This window comes from Haematobia irritans, chromosome 4 (assembly GCF_050003625.1).
Source record: "Haematobia irritans isolate KBUSLIRL chromosome 4, ASM5000362v1, whole genome shotgun sequence".
Lineage (NCBI taxonomy): Eukaryota > Metazoa > Arthropoda > Insecta > Diptera > Muscidae > Haematobia > Haematobia irritans.
The window spans coordinates 60,557,361-60,573,141 of record NC_134400.1 but is presented as its reverse complement, the minus strand read 5'-3'; the positions used below and the strand labels follow the sequence as shown (position 1 = coordinate 60,573,141).

Genomic DNA, 15,781 nt, shown 5'->3' with positions numbered 1-15,781 from the left:
CTAATGTATGCAAGACAAAGAGAAAACACAAAGCCAATTTAAGTAGTGGACAGTTTAATTTGCAATATTCTTAATTGAGGAAGTACACATGTAGAAAAATCTTCGTAATCATAACAAAACTTGTTATCGATATTTAGCCAACAAAGCAATTTCTTGAATATTATTACACTTTTCCTTATTGTAATGAATTTAAGAAACGTTTTATAACAGTAATGAACATTTTCGTGCCGTTTTTGGCTCTATTTTAAAGAAAGTTTAGAAAAAGAAGTTAAGAAAATTGTGTAAGTAAATTTCTTTGTTACATACGAAAACGAAATTGAGTACGATCGTTGCTCCGATAACGTCTATTAAGAATTTAAACCAATGGTTTACAAATATTCAAACATTTTTCATATAATTGAGAAGTAAAATTGAGAGATCAATAGTGCCTATATAACACTAGGTCACAAATAAAAGAATTTTCTCTGTTATTTGTTTCTAGCATACCTTTTCCCATTGATTTTGACCTACTAAACACGAAAATGAGTTTTAAAAAATTTTCTGTCGATTGGTTTTCGAGATACAAATTTTTTAATGTTTTTTTTTTTAATTTTTGGAGGTACTCTTACAATTTTGAGCATATCTTTTGTCTTCTTTGACCTAATTGATCCTACTACTACTCAAATTAAAGAAAATTGAGCCGTCTAACTCATTCTCATTTTCAATTCTCATTCTCATTTTCAATTCTGGTAAGTAGTTTGGATGTTGGCGGCTTAAAAAGGTTAAAAAACGGATTTTGTTAAGTAAGGGTTCATTTTCTTTGTAAAATTTTCAGCTATACGTAAAAAACCAAAATTGCTGTTAACATCGTGTTTTATATTTTATATGAATTTTTTTATGGTTTTTTCTGCCACATTTTTACTAAAAAATGCCGTTTTTTAACCTTTTTAAGCCGCCAACATCCAAACTACATGCCCGCTTTGAAAATTTTCTGAAAATGAGTTGTAGACGGCTCAATTTAATTTGAGTAGTAGTAGGATCAAATAGGTCAAAGAAGACGAAATATATGCTCAAAATTGTAAGTGTACCTCCAAAAATTAAAAAAAAAAAGTTCAAAAATTTGTATCTCGAAAACCAAACGACAGAAAATTTTTTAAAACTCATTTTCGTGTTTAGTAGGTCAAAATCAATGAGAAAAATTATGCTAGAACCAATTCACAAAACGACTGTTGGCTAGTGTAATTGCACACTGAAAAAATACTGTCGTGAGGTCAAAGTAATCAAACTAGTAATCAAACTAGTTTATGATCATTCGTTTACGTTATTGCAACCAATTCATGTAGTATAGATGCATGAAAGGTAGTGCTGTTTTCCTTCACGTCAACAATGCTATACTCAAGATTATATATCAATTCTGAGCAATATTTCTACTAAAATATCAGCGCTATGTAGAAGATGATCTAAATCGGGACATCGCCAACAAAAATCAGTGCTGATTCGGTTGTTTTGTAAGCAGTTGGTATTGCCTCTCTCCCTTACAATCCTGCTGAAATAGTGCTCCATTTTTTGGCTGGACAGCCTGATAGGACACATATGTATGCATGATGGTAGCTTGCACTCGCCTGAATCGCTACCATACAGTTTTAAAAGTTCCCAGCAAAAAAAGAGCTTCTAGTTTGGATCCCCAATTCATGATCCCGAAGTAGTGCAAATTTTGATCACTTTCAAAGCAATTTCGCTTTTTATTTTTATACAAACCACCATAGAATGGTGACGGGGGTATAATAAGTTTGTCATTCCGTTTGTAACACATCGAAATATCGATTTCCGACTATATAAAGTATATATATTCTTGATCAGGGAGAAATTCTAAGACGATATAACGATGTCCGTCTGTCCGTCTGTCTGTCTGTCTGTCTGTCTGTTGTAATCACGCTACAGTCTTCAATAATGAAGCAATCGTGCTGAAATTTTGGACAAACTCGCCTTTTGTCTGCAGGCAGGTCAAGTTCGAAGATGGGCTATATCGGTCCAGGTTTTGATATAGTCCCCATATAAACCGACCTCCCGATTTGGGGTCTTGGGCTTATAGAAATCGTAGTGTTTATCCAATTTGCCTGAAATTGGAAATCTAGAGGTATTGTAGGACCACAAATACGTGTGCCAAAAATTGCGAGTACCGATCCATATTTTGGTATAGCCCCCATATAGACCGATCTCCCTATTTTACTTCTTGGGCTTATAGAAATCGTAGTTTTTATCCAATTTGCCTGAAATTTGAAATCTAGAGGTATTTTATGACCATAAAGAGGTGTGCCAAAAATGGTACGTATCGGTCCATATTTTGGTATAGCCCCCATATAGACCGATCTCCCGATTTTACTTCTTGGGCTTATAGAAACCGCAGTTTTTATCCAATTTGCCTGAAATTTGAAATCTAGAGGTATTTTATGACCATAAAGAGGTGTGCCAAAAATGGTGAGTATCGATCCCTGTTTTGATATAGCCCCCATATAGACCGATCTCCCGATTTTACTTCTTGGGCTTATAGAAACCGCAGTTTTTATTCAATTTATCTGAAATTGGAAAACTAGAGGTATTGTAAGACCACAAATGCGTGTGCCAAAAATTGTGAGTATCGATCCATATTTTGGTATAGCCCCCATATAGACCGATCTCCCGATTTTACTTCTTGGGCTTATAGAAACCGCAGTTTTTATCCAATTTATCTGAATTTGTAAATCAAAAGGTACTTTAGAACCGTAAAGAGGTGTGCCAAAAATGGTGAGCATCGGTCCATGTTTTGGTATGGTGCCCATATAAACCGACCTCCCGATTTGGGGTCTTGGGCTTATAGAAACCGTAGTTTTTATCCAATTTGCCATAAATAGGTGTGCCGAAAATGATGAGTATCGGTCCATATTTTGGTATAGCCCCCATATAGACCGACTTCCCGATTTTACTTCTTGGGCTTCTAGAATCCAAACTTTTTATCCAATTTGCCTGAAAATGGAAATCTAGAGGTATTTTCGGGCCATAAAGAGGTGTGCCGAAAACGGTGAGTATCGGTCTATATTTTAGTATAGCCCCCATAAGAACGATTTCCAGATTTAACTCCGTGGGTTTCTAGAAACCGTAGTTTTTATCTGATTTGCCTGAAATTGTAAATATTCTGGTATTTGAGGCTCAGAAAAACGTGTATCGGATTAAGTTTTTATCGGTCCATTTGGTAATGCCTCCATATAGACCGACTTCACTTCTTGAGGGTGTAGAAGGCGCACTGATCATGAAAATTGCTTGAAACTTAAGATTTCAAATCAAGACGTTATTTTATAATTTTCTTGCACACATACAAGAGATGTTAATGATTCCTCTAAAACTCAAACAAAAATTGTTCTTATAAATCCAGAACCTGATATAGTCCTCATAGGTGAAATCTTTAAATTTATCTTCCGGAAGTGTCCTCAAGCCCTCCTGAAATTTCAAAGGAAACCCTAATATTTGATTCATGGTGGTGGGTATTTAAGATTCGGCCCGGCCGAACTTACTGCTGTATATACTTGTTATCAATATTTTTTACCACACTTTAATTTCCTTTGTATCTAAATTTTACAATTTGAAAATTTTTTTTTCGGTCTCACCGGGTGTTGAACTTGGGTTTGTTGGCATATAACGGAAAAGCACACTCAGCTACAAACGCCATTGAACATCAAGGTTCGAAACGTCAAACAGTGGTTCCAAATCGTTTTTTTTTAATATTTCTGGAACTTTTGAACGGATAAAGATATCAACATAATTTTTTCTTTGTGTGAAAGCTGAAGTGTTTTCCTCTAAGTTTGTGGGTCCTTGTCCGTGGGCTGACCTGTAGGAATTTTTGATACGAATTTGGGAATGGGATATTCTGCAAATTTTTAAAATAATTTTCCCAGCAAAACTCAATAAAATCATAATGATATAATTAGTTCAAAAGTTATAAAGGTTTCAATTCAAATTTTTAATTCCCACATTGTATTTTTTCAAAAAATCGTTATCCAAATCAAAAAAATCGTTTCAAAACAAAACAAGTATATACGGCCGTAAGTTCGGCCAGGCCGAAGCTTATGTACCCTCCACCATGGATTGCGAAGAAACTTCTACTGAAGCCGATGGCAAGGTATCTTAAAACTACCTAACACCGTAATATATACCACATAGTCCATACGTGGTATATATTAAACTAAACAAGTATATACGGCCGTAAGTTCGGCCAGACCGAAGCTTATGTACCCTCCACCATGGATTGCGTAGAAACTTCATCTAAACACTGCCATTCACAATCGAATTACTTAAGTTGCGGTAACGCTTGCCGATGGCAAGGTATGTTAAAACCTCCTAACACCATCTTCTAAATTGTATGTAAGTCCATACGTGGTATATATTAAATCAAACCAGTATGGAAAGTCTAAAGTCGGGCGGGGCCGACTATATTATACCCTGCACCACTTTGAAGATCTAAATTTTCGATACCATATCACATCCATCAAATGTGTTGGGGGCTATATATAAAGGTTTGTCCCAAATACATACATTTAAATATCACTCGATCTGGAAGAATTTGATAGACTTCTACAAAATCTATAGACTCAAAATTTAAGTCGACTAATGCACTAGGGTGAAACACAATGTTAGTAAAAAACAAGTAAGGAAAGTCTAAAGTCGGGCGGGGCCGACTATATTATACCCTGCACCACTTGGTAGATCTAAATTTTCGATACCATATCACATCCGTCAAATGTGTTGGGGGCTATATATAAAGGTTTGTCCCAAATACATACAATTAAATATCACTCGATTTGGACAGAATTTGATAGACTTCTACAAAATCTATAGACTCAAAATTTAAGATGGCTAATGCACTAGGGTGGAACACAATTTTAGTAAAAAAATATGGGAAACAATTAAATCTGAAGCAATTTTAAGGAAACTTCGCAAAAGTTTATTTATGATTTATCGCTCGATATATATGTACTAGAAGTTTAGGAAAATTAGAGTCATTTTGACAACTTTTAGACAAAGCAGTGGCGATTTTACAAGGAAAATGTTGGTCGAAATCAGAAAAACATATATATGGGAGCTAAATCTAAATCTGAACCGATGTCAACCAAATTTGGCACGCACAGCTACAATGCTAATTCTACTCCCTGTGCAAAATTTCAACTAAATCGGAGTTAAAAATTGGCCTCTGTGGTCATATGAGTGTAACTCGGGCGAAAGCTATGTATGGGAGATATATCTAAATCTGAACCGATTTCAACCAAATTTGGCACGTATAGCTACAATGCTAATTCTACTCCCTGTGCAAAATTTCAACTAAATGGGAGTGAAAAATTGGCCTCTGTGGTCATATGAATGTAAATCGGGCGAAAGCTATATATGGGAGCTATTTCTAAATCTGAACCGATTTCAACCAAATTTAGCACGCATAGCTACAATGATAATTATACTCCCTGTGCAAAATTTCAACTAAATCGGAGCAAAAAATTGGCCTCTGTGGTCATTTCAGTGTAAATCGGGCGAAAGCTATATATGGGAGCTATATCTAAATCTGAACCGATTTCAACCAAATTTGGCACGCATAGCTGTAATGCTAATTCTACTCCCTGTGCAAAATTTCAACTAAATCGGAGCAAAAACTTGGCCTCTGTGGTCATATGAGTGTAAATCGGGCGAAAGCTATATATGGGAGCTATATCTAAATCTGAACCGATTTTGCTGATATTTTGCAAGTTTTTCGAGACTCATAAAATATTCGGATGTACGGAATTTGAGGAAGATCGGTTGATATACACGCCAATTATGACCAGATCGGTGAAAAATATATATGGCAGCTATATCTAAATCTGAACCGATTTTTTCCAAAATCAATAGGGATCGTCTTTGAGCCGAAACAGGACACTATACCAAATTTTAGGACAATCGGACTAAAACTGCGAGCTGTACTTTGCACACAAAAATACATTAACAGACAGACAGACAGACAGACAGACAGACAGACAGACAGACGGACATCGCTAAATCGACTCAGAATTTAATTCTAAGCCGATCCGTATACTAAAAGGTTGGTCTATGATTACTCCTTCTTGGCGTTTCATACAAATGCACAAACTTATTATACCCTGTACCACAGTAGTGGTGAAGGGTATAAAAAGATCGATCCAATACGTATATAATTCAGTTTGACAAAGTAGACATAAAATTTTGACAAAATTTTCTACAAAAATAAAATTTTAACAAAATTTTCTAGAGAAATAAAATTTTCACAAAATTTTCTATAGAAATAAAAATTTTGACAAAATTTTCTATAGAAAGAAAATTTTGACAAAAATTTCTTCAGAAATAAAATTTTAACAAAATTTTCTATAGAAATAAAATTTTAACAAAATTTTCTATAGAAATAAAATTTTGACAAAATTTTCTATAGAAATAAAATTTTGGTAGATTATTTTTGGCTCTAGTGGCAACCATGTATATGAACCGATATGGACCAATTTTTGTGTGATAGGACCAATTTTGGTATGGTTGTTAGCGACCATATACTAACACCACGTTCCTAATTTGAACCGGATCGGATGAATTTTGCTCCTCCAAGAGGCTCCGGAGGTCAAATCTGGAGAATGTTTTATATGGGGGCTATATATAATTATGGACCGATATGGACCAATTCTGGCACGGTTGTTAAAGATCATAAACTAACACCATGTTCCAAATTACAACCGGATTGGATGAAATTTGCTTTTCTTGGAGACTTCGCAAGCCAAATCTGGGGATCGGTTTATATGGAGCTATATATAATTATGAACCGATGTGGACCAATTTTTGCACGGTTGTTAGAGACCACATACCAATACCATGTACCAAATTTCAGCCGGATCGGATGCAATTTGCTCCTCGTTGAGGCTTCGCAAGCCAAATCTGGAGATCGGTTTATATGGGGTCTATATATAATTATGGACCGATGTGGACCAATTTTTGCATGGTTGTTAGAGACCATATACCAACATCATGTACCAAATTTCAGCCGGATCAGATGAAATTTGCTTCTCTTTGAGGCTCCGCAAGCCAAATCTGTGGATCGGTTTATATGGGGGCCATATATAATTATGGACCGATGTGGACCAATTTTTGCATGATTGTTAGAGACCATATACCAACACCACGTACCAAATTTCAGCCGGATCGGATGAAATTTGCTTCTCTTTTAGGCTCCGCAAGCCAAATCCTGGGATCGGTTTATATGGGGGCTATATATAATTATGAACCGATGTGGACCAATTTTTGCATGGTTGTTGGAGACCATATACCAACACCATATACCAAATTTCAGCCGAATCGGATGAAATATACTTCTGTTAGAGGCTCCACAAGCCAAATCTGAGGGTCCCTTTATATGGGGGCTATACGTAAAAGTGGACCGATATGGCCCATTTTCAATACCGTCCGACCTACATCGATAGCAACTACTTGTGCCAAGTTTCAAGTCGATGGCTTGTTTCGTTCGGAGGTTAGCGTGATGTCAACAGACGGACGGACGGACGGACGGACATGGTTAGATCGACTCAGAATTTCACCACGACCCAGAATATATATATATATATATATATATATATATATATATATATATATATATATATATATATATATATATATATATATATATATATATATATATATATATATATATATATATATATATATATATATATATATATATATATATATATATATATATATATATATATATATATATATATATATATATATATATATATATATATATATATATATATATATATATATATATATATATATATATATATATATATATATATATATATATATATATATATATATATATATACTTTATGGGGTCTTAGAGCAATATCTCGATGTGTTACAAACGGAATGACAAAGTTAATATACCCCCATCCTATGATGGAGGGTATAAAAATTGTTGCCGATTATATAAAATGAAAGTCCTCGCAAATACCTTTCCAACGTACATATTCCTTTGCTTAGGAAAATGCCCAAAAAATTTGCACTCGACCTCACTAACTCTTGTCAAATAATGCTAAATTTGCACCGATTTAAACCAAACTTGGCACAATTGACGATATTATTAAATATAACCCTTGTGAAAAATTTGAAGCAAATCAGAAAAATCCTGGTTTCTGGGGCCATATAAGTGCATATCGGGCGTAAGATATATATGGGAGCTATATCTAAACCGATTTCAACCCAATTTGGTATGCATGGCCTGAATGTTAATTCTACTACCTGTGCAAAATTTCAAGTAAATCGGAGTGAAACTTTGGTCTCGAAGTGAAAATTTGACCTCCGCTGGTCATATGAGTTTAACTCGGGCGGTAAGTAGTCCAGGAGGTGTTGACGGACACCTTCAAATATAAAAGCGGGCATTAAGTTCGAGTTTTGCTGAAAAAGTTTATATTCTTGAAATTAAGTACAAAACACGAAAAGTTTTAAATGCATTTAAAATGATGTTAAATGCTAGTTAAAAACTGTTCACGCCTAAATAAATGTATGTGTATATTACAAAATTATTTATTTATGTTTATACTCGACTCAAACTTTTATACCAAAAACAGTTTTTTGTTACAAAATTGTTATTTTTTCAATAAAAAATAATATTTTATCCAAAAGCTTAGTCCACTTCGTTTATATCAAGCACTGTTTCTGACTGTAAATCTTTAATAACCCACATTTCGAAGTTCCATTATACAAATCTAATTTATTATAAATATAAATGTTTAATTTAAAAAAAAAAATTGGTGTTCGGTCGGAGCAGGGATTGAATCCACGACCCTTTGCATGCAAGGCAGACATGCTAACCACTGCTCCACGTGGCAAAAAATGTATGTTTCTGTTAAATAATGTTATGTTTGCATGGGCTCGTGGGCGCTGCAAACTATGCTATGTAAATGTAACTTATAACGATAATTGTCTATTGATGACCATAACAGCTACGTAGCTCAGTGGATAGTGTGTTGACTTACAAACTGTGTGGTCCTCGGTTCGATTCTCCGTCCAGGCGAACGGTAAAATTTAAACAATTTATAAAATTGAATAATTTCTTCAACATTATTTGTATTACAGAAAAAGGTGCCAAGAACTAAAAAATTTCGTGGAAGTGAAAATTATGTGAGGGAATGAGCACAATCCTCTTTGGGGAAATTTCTTCCAAGCATATAATACTTTTGGGCTCAAAATGCTTTCAAACATATAATATGTTCACATAAAACAAACATATTAATGTTTCGGCAGTATCCAATAATATATGTGCTTCCTGCAAATTATGTTAGGAACATATGTTGGAGAAGCAATTTTTTTGAGGGTGTAATATGTGGATATCTTTATCCGTTCAAAAGTTGCAGAATTATTTCCAACGAAAGCGATTTGGAACCACTGTGCGTCAATTGAAATGTATATGACAAGATCTTATTATGTCATGAAGGCATAACATTCTAACTACTTCTCACTCTTTTGGGGGTTTTGAGCGTGAAGTTGAACTTTTTCCGTCTTTATATATTCAGAATTACAACTTTGCTGAAGACTGCACAGCATTTTTCGAGCTACAACCATGCGAAAAATAGAATAAAATTGCAAAAAGGTGCTCAAAATCAAATTTGGCAGACAATCAGCAAAATCCAGAAATTGGTTTCCTTCAGATTTTTCGCCTTAGATAAGTGATTTTTTTTTTGCAATTTTTATGTTGCGTTGTGTTATCATAAGCCAAATAAATCGATTTTGGATGACAGTCTTTGGTAGAACTTTTTGCGCAATCCTTGATGGAGGGTGCATACACCCTCAAAAAAATCGCTTCTTTAACATATGTTCCAAACATATTTTGCAGGAAGCACATATATTATTGGATACTGCCGAAACATTAATATATTTGTTTTATGTGAACATATTATATGTTTGGATTCATTTTAAGCCCAAAAGTATTATATGCTTGGAAGAATTTTTCCCAAAGACGATTGTGCTCATTCCCTAACATACTCCTAATTTCCACTTCCACGATATATTTTAGTTCTTGGCACCTTTTTCTGTAATACAAATAATGTTGAAAAAATTATTCACTTTTATAATTTTTTTAAATTTTACCTTTCGCCTGTACGGAGAATCGAACCGAGGACCATACAGTTTGTAAGCCAACAACTATCCACTGGGCTACGTAGCTGTTATAGTCACCAGTAGATAATTATCGTTATAAGTTACATTTATATAGCATAGTTTGCAGCGCCCACGAGCTCATGCAAACATAACATTATTTAACAGAAACATACATTTGTTTGCCACGTGGAGCAGTGGTTAGCATGTCTGCCTTGCATGCAAAGGGTCGTGGGTTCAATCCCTGCCCACTATATTAAATATTTCTATTTAAAATAGACTGATTTTTGGATAAAATATTTTTTTTATTTCAAATGTAACAATTTTGTAACAAAAACTTGTTTTATACAAAACTTTAAAATTTGGAAGGAATTCAAAAACTCTAACAAAAGAAGAACGTGGATTCGAGTATAAACATACATAAATAATTTTATAATATAAACATAAATTTATTTAGGCATGAACAGTTTTTTACTAGCATTTAACACCATCGCTCTAAATTGCCTTTTATTTTTCTTTAATAATTCATTTTAAACAAAATAATCTTTTTAAATTGTTTTAGTTGCAAAACTCGAACTTAATGCCCGCTTTTATATTTGAAGGTGTCCGTCAACTCCTCGTGGACTACTTATTAATAAGGAGGAACTAAACTTTGTTTTTATACATTTTACTGTGTAATTTTTCACTATTTCCTCCTTATTTCTTTTTACTGTCCCAACTCTAAAAAAAGTATAGTGCCCTTTCGTTATTTTTATGAAGAACCCTGATTTCTTTTAACGAACCAAGAAAAAAATTGTGCCAATAATGCCAAAATGATAAACAAAACACATGTCCACACATACATAAAATGCTGCTCTCAAGGCGAAAACATACGCTGTTTGTTTTCCAAATGTCTATTCTCTTGGTTCCGAATGCCTATTCTCTTTATTCAAATTAAATAATATTTAGACTTAAGCATATCAAATTTTTGGCCTTATCATAAAACAGTTTTCCGAAACAACATACAAGGGGTTTCACAGAAATTGTTCTCTTCTGATTCTTTCGCTGTGTTATGTTGATATCTTTCGTCAACTCTCCCGGTTTCAATCTCTATTTCTTTCTCTATACGCTCTCTGTCGCTTTGAATAAAATATCACAACATATGTATGTTTAGTCGAAATTTGTAAATTTATATATGTTTGCATTCACACATATGATTTTTATGAAATGGTATTGCCCCAAACATAATATATTCTAACATATTTACATAGATGTCCCAAACATTTAGTGTTAGTTTAGGAACATTACATGTTTGCACTTAAATATATTGTGTTATAAAATTGTGGGCGAAACACATTTTGTTTATATCGGAACATATGAAAAACATATTTTTCTAACAGTGTACGATTCAGCCTGACCGAATTTACGACCGTATATACTTGTTACTACACTAATGCAACAACAAATCGAAACGTATTTGTTAGAGACAATGCTGAATTCCCCTGATTGGTGTACGATTTCATCAAGATCATAACAATATTAGTTTTAAGCACTATATTCACTGGGTAATATGGTTGCGGTAAACATTTTATATAGTTAGGTATATAAATCGACTAAGAACGTTGGCATAACCATATTGCCATAGATATCGTTTGTCTATCCTGTTCCTACTCGGTATTGTAAACATATGCACTTATTAACACCCTGTTCCACAAAGTGATGCAGGGTATTAAAATTTCCTAAGGTGTCTGATTCGTAACTATATGTGCACAGACTTCTGTATACAGCCACACATATGTTACAGAAACATGTTTGGGATAATCATATGTCTTCTCTGCGTGTAAACCGCTTAATAACTAAAGTAAATGATGTAGATATGAAAGTTGCTTAAAATTTTGGAGACAATATGGAGTAGTTTTAAGATACGTTACTTTCGGCTATCCATAGTGTAGTACATAGGATTCCGCCTGGTCGAACTTTTGGCCGAACAAACCTCTGAAACTTTGACACTCTCAAAATTGGACAGTTTTTGTGTATACTTGCTTTCTAATTATTTGTTTGAAGTAGTTATTTATTTATGTGATTTCAATAGGCTTGACGCTAATTACCTTTTCCCCATTATTTCTTTTCACAGGATAGACATATCAAAAAGAATGGCGATCCTGAACCTATTGTGGATCCTTCGCAGGATTATATTTTAATGATGGGCTACGAGAACACAACACATACTGTCCTGAGATTTCGAAGAAAACTTAATACTTGTGATTCCGTGCATGACATAGCAATTACGGTAAGTTCTGGACCCATCCATCTCTCGTCGCCTGTATACACACCATTCAATGGACTTAGTCCTCAAGGACACTCTATGAAGTTGATTAATGACTTTCAGTAGTCAGCTTTACAAAAAGTTCTACGTTATTTGAACAATTTGTCCAGTTTTGACGTTAAGCAAAATGTTTAAATGAGTTTTAAAACTTTTCTCTGGCAATTGATATTAGAAAATAATGGAATACGGTGTCTAAACATACCGAAGTCAACAACAACTATTGCCGAAACTCAAACACAATTAATATTCAAACAAAGACAAATAAGTGTTCCTAGGAGCATTTGAAAGGACAGACCACACTTTTACACTAAGAGCCATGTCGCGGCTTTTGTTCTTAGTCCTTTTGATGAATATGTGTGCCTGTGTGATATCGCAGAACATATTGATGTGTGTATGTATTTAAATATTTCTGCTATTGTTAGCAGGGCTGTGGAGTCGGAGCCGGAGTCGTAAGATTTTGCTGGAGTCGGAGCCGGAGTTGTAGAAATTTTGCTCGACTCCGACGAAACAAAATTTCAAAACCACTTCATATCTTTCTAACTAAAGAAATATTTCGACAAATTAGATTCCATTAGGGTTTTCAATCGAACAACGAAAAACGAAGTACTGGATTTCAGACCATTTAAAGTGTATTTATACGGGTGAAATTTCACGGTGATGTAAAAATTAGGTTTGTCTAGAATATGGGCTGAATTGTTCAATTGCATTGTCCATTTTTAACATATTAAAATGTCGATTTTTGACCCTATATATACTCTTGATAAAGGTACAATTTTAAGGCAATATAACAATAGAACCTAACGTTCTGAATTTTTGGCAGGCATGTCCAGTTCGAAGATAGCTCATACCGGACAATTTTGTGATATTGCAACACATTTAAGCCCAACTTTCGATTTAAGAAATTTTTCCCCGTCTAAAATTTTCATAAGATTTATCAGAAATTTTGAATTTAGAGTTATTTGAGATTCATAAACAAAATCGGAGTTTTCCCGTCGGCCCAGATTTTGAGATAGCCCTACATAATTACTTGAGAAATATACACCCGATGTCTTTGGAAGCTGTAATTTTAAATTAAACCACTGCCGGTCTTTTGGGAGAAAGTTTGTTTCATCAAACCCACTTGAAATTCTGTACATTAAATTAATGGCCTGTAATGTCCATAACTGATAGACCATTTATACATCGATGTTTGGTAGTTGTTATTTAAAATTCAGTCAGTCCTAATTTTTGGCACTTTATGTTTGTTTTATATATCCGACACATTACAATTTTTAACATCAAAACATTCTATCTGATTAGTGCGACATTTTGATTTTATTATTATTTTTCTTTTTTATGTAAATTTATTTTTTATAAAATGCCTATATAGGCCAATACCAGGATTTTACTTTTAAAACTTCTGGAAGTCTAATTATTTTTTGAAATTTTGTGTTTTTATAAATACATATTCTGGAGATTGTTGTTATCTACCCATATTTTTATGTGGTCTTCATATAGTCTTGTGTCGTATTTTAATTTATAGGCCTGAAATTAAAATGTAGAGCTCTTTACATCCCAAAAATGCTGAGGTTTATCGTCGAGTCATATCAACATTCAAAATTAGAGTTCTTTTGGACATATAAACACATATGGCAAAATAGAATACTTATATCGGTCTATTTTTGGAACCTTAAAAATACAATTGGAATATTATTAAAATGAAATTTAGGTACACCATCTGGAGTCGACTCCGGAGTCGAGGCTAATAAGAAATGCTTAAGTCGGAGTCGGATCCGGAGTCGAGCAAAATTGACTCGACTCCACAGCCCTGATTGTCAGTGGTGTTGTTGTTCAAGAAGTCAATTCAAATTACGACAGTAAGATACCGAGACAAAATAAACAAATACACCTAAAGGAAATACCAGTGTTGTCATTTTCTGGTATTTCTGTTTAAAAGGAAGCATCAGTGCTGCCAAATAATGAGAACAAAAATATCTAGATCAAACAACCCAGAAACAAAGAACTTTAAAATAAGTAGTTTGGATCCCCAATTTTTGATGCAGAAGTAGTGCAAACTTGGATCGGCCAATGAATTTTACATAGGTTTGTCATAAGACCGAAGTATCCTGTTTTCGATTCTTTGCATTGCTTTAGAAGTTGTGTCTTGGACGTTAGTTTTTATAAAAAAAACTAACACTAAACAAAAGAAATTTGTGCCTTGCTCCTATTCATTCGAATTCGAGTGACAGCCTTACCTTCGAATGGGTTTTCGTTCGGTATACAGGAACTGCACGGACGAAAAATACTCATTTTCACATGTTGGGTTTAAAAATTATATGTTTGGAACTCAAATTTTTTAACACAATATTTTTAAGTGCAAGCATATAATGCTCATAAACCATCATAACATGTTTGGGACATATATGTTAATATGTTAAAACAAATTTTGTTTGGGACATAAAATGTTTGTAAATATAATATGCTTGGATGCAAACACGTATGCGACTAAAGTCGTGCGTAAATAGAGTTGCTCAAATGTGAAGGATGTTTATAAATGGGAATACATCGTACGCATTACTTGGGAGCCACCGTGGTGCAATGGCCCGCCTTGCATTCAAAGTAGAGGTGTGCACGTGACACGAAGTTGTCGTGACTCACGAAAATTTTCGTGACTCACGCGTGAGTCGTGAGTCACGCTCATGGCAACGGCGTGAGTGTGCGTGAGCGTGATTAACAAACCAAAATGTCGTGCGTGAGTCACGAAAATATAATCTTCGTGAGTGTGCGCGAGAACAAAATATTACGTACGTGCACACCTCTAATTCAAAGGATTATGTACTCTACACCATGTTGGTCAGCAACAAACAGCAACAAGTTTTTCAGCAGTGGTTTATCACCTCTCAGTGCTGCTGGCGACATTTCTGAGTGTTTCTAAGTGGTTTCACCCAAAGACAATAAATTTTAGGAAGATAGGAAATTGGCTTGCGTCATAGCAAATGTTGCATTTACCATGTTAGTTCCATACATGTTTGTAATTTTTTTATTTGTTTGTCGTTTTTATTTTTAAATTGAAAACCTTAATTTTCTTAATGAAACAATGTTAAATTTTGCGCAAAAACAAAAAAATTACATTTCCCCTTTATGGAAATTTATTTCCTGCATTTAATTTCTTTTTATTTGCATTTAACACGAAAAGTATGAAACTAACACCGTAAATGGTTTGATCTCCCCAGTAGCCAATTTCCTATCTTCCTTTGTGTATTGTCTTTGGTTTCACCGGCTATAAAAAGTAGTTCACCTTTTCATTGAGCACAGAATCGGGTAACACTTATTGATATGAGAGAAGTTAAC

General features: G+C 34.1%; 1 protein-coding gene across 1 annotated transcript in view; it reads left to right on the top strand.

Moving 5' to 3' along the window:
• The window catches only part of olf413 (DBH like monooxygenase olf413), a 341,496-nt gene that overhangs the window by 85,936 nt on the left and 239,779 nt on the right, over positions 1-15,781 (top strand). Inside the window, exon 3 of the mRNA XM_075307787.1 lies at positions 12,260-12,415. Within this exon, the coding sequence (XP_075163902.1) occupies positions 12,260-12,415 (156 nt within the window). The remainder of the gene's footprint in view (positions 1-12,259; positions 12,416-15,781) is intronic.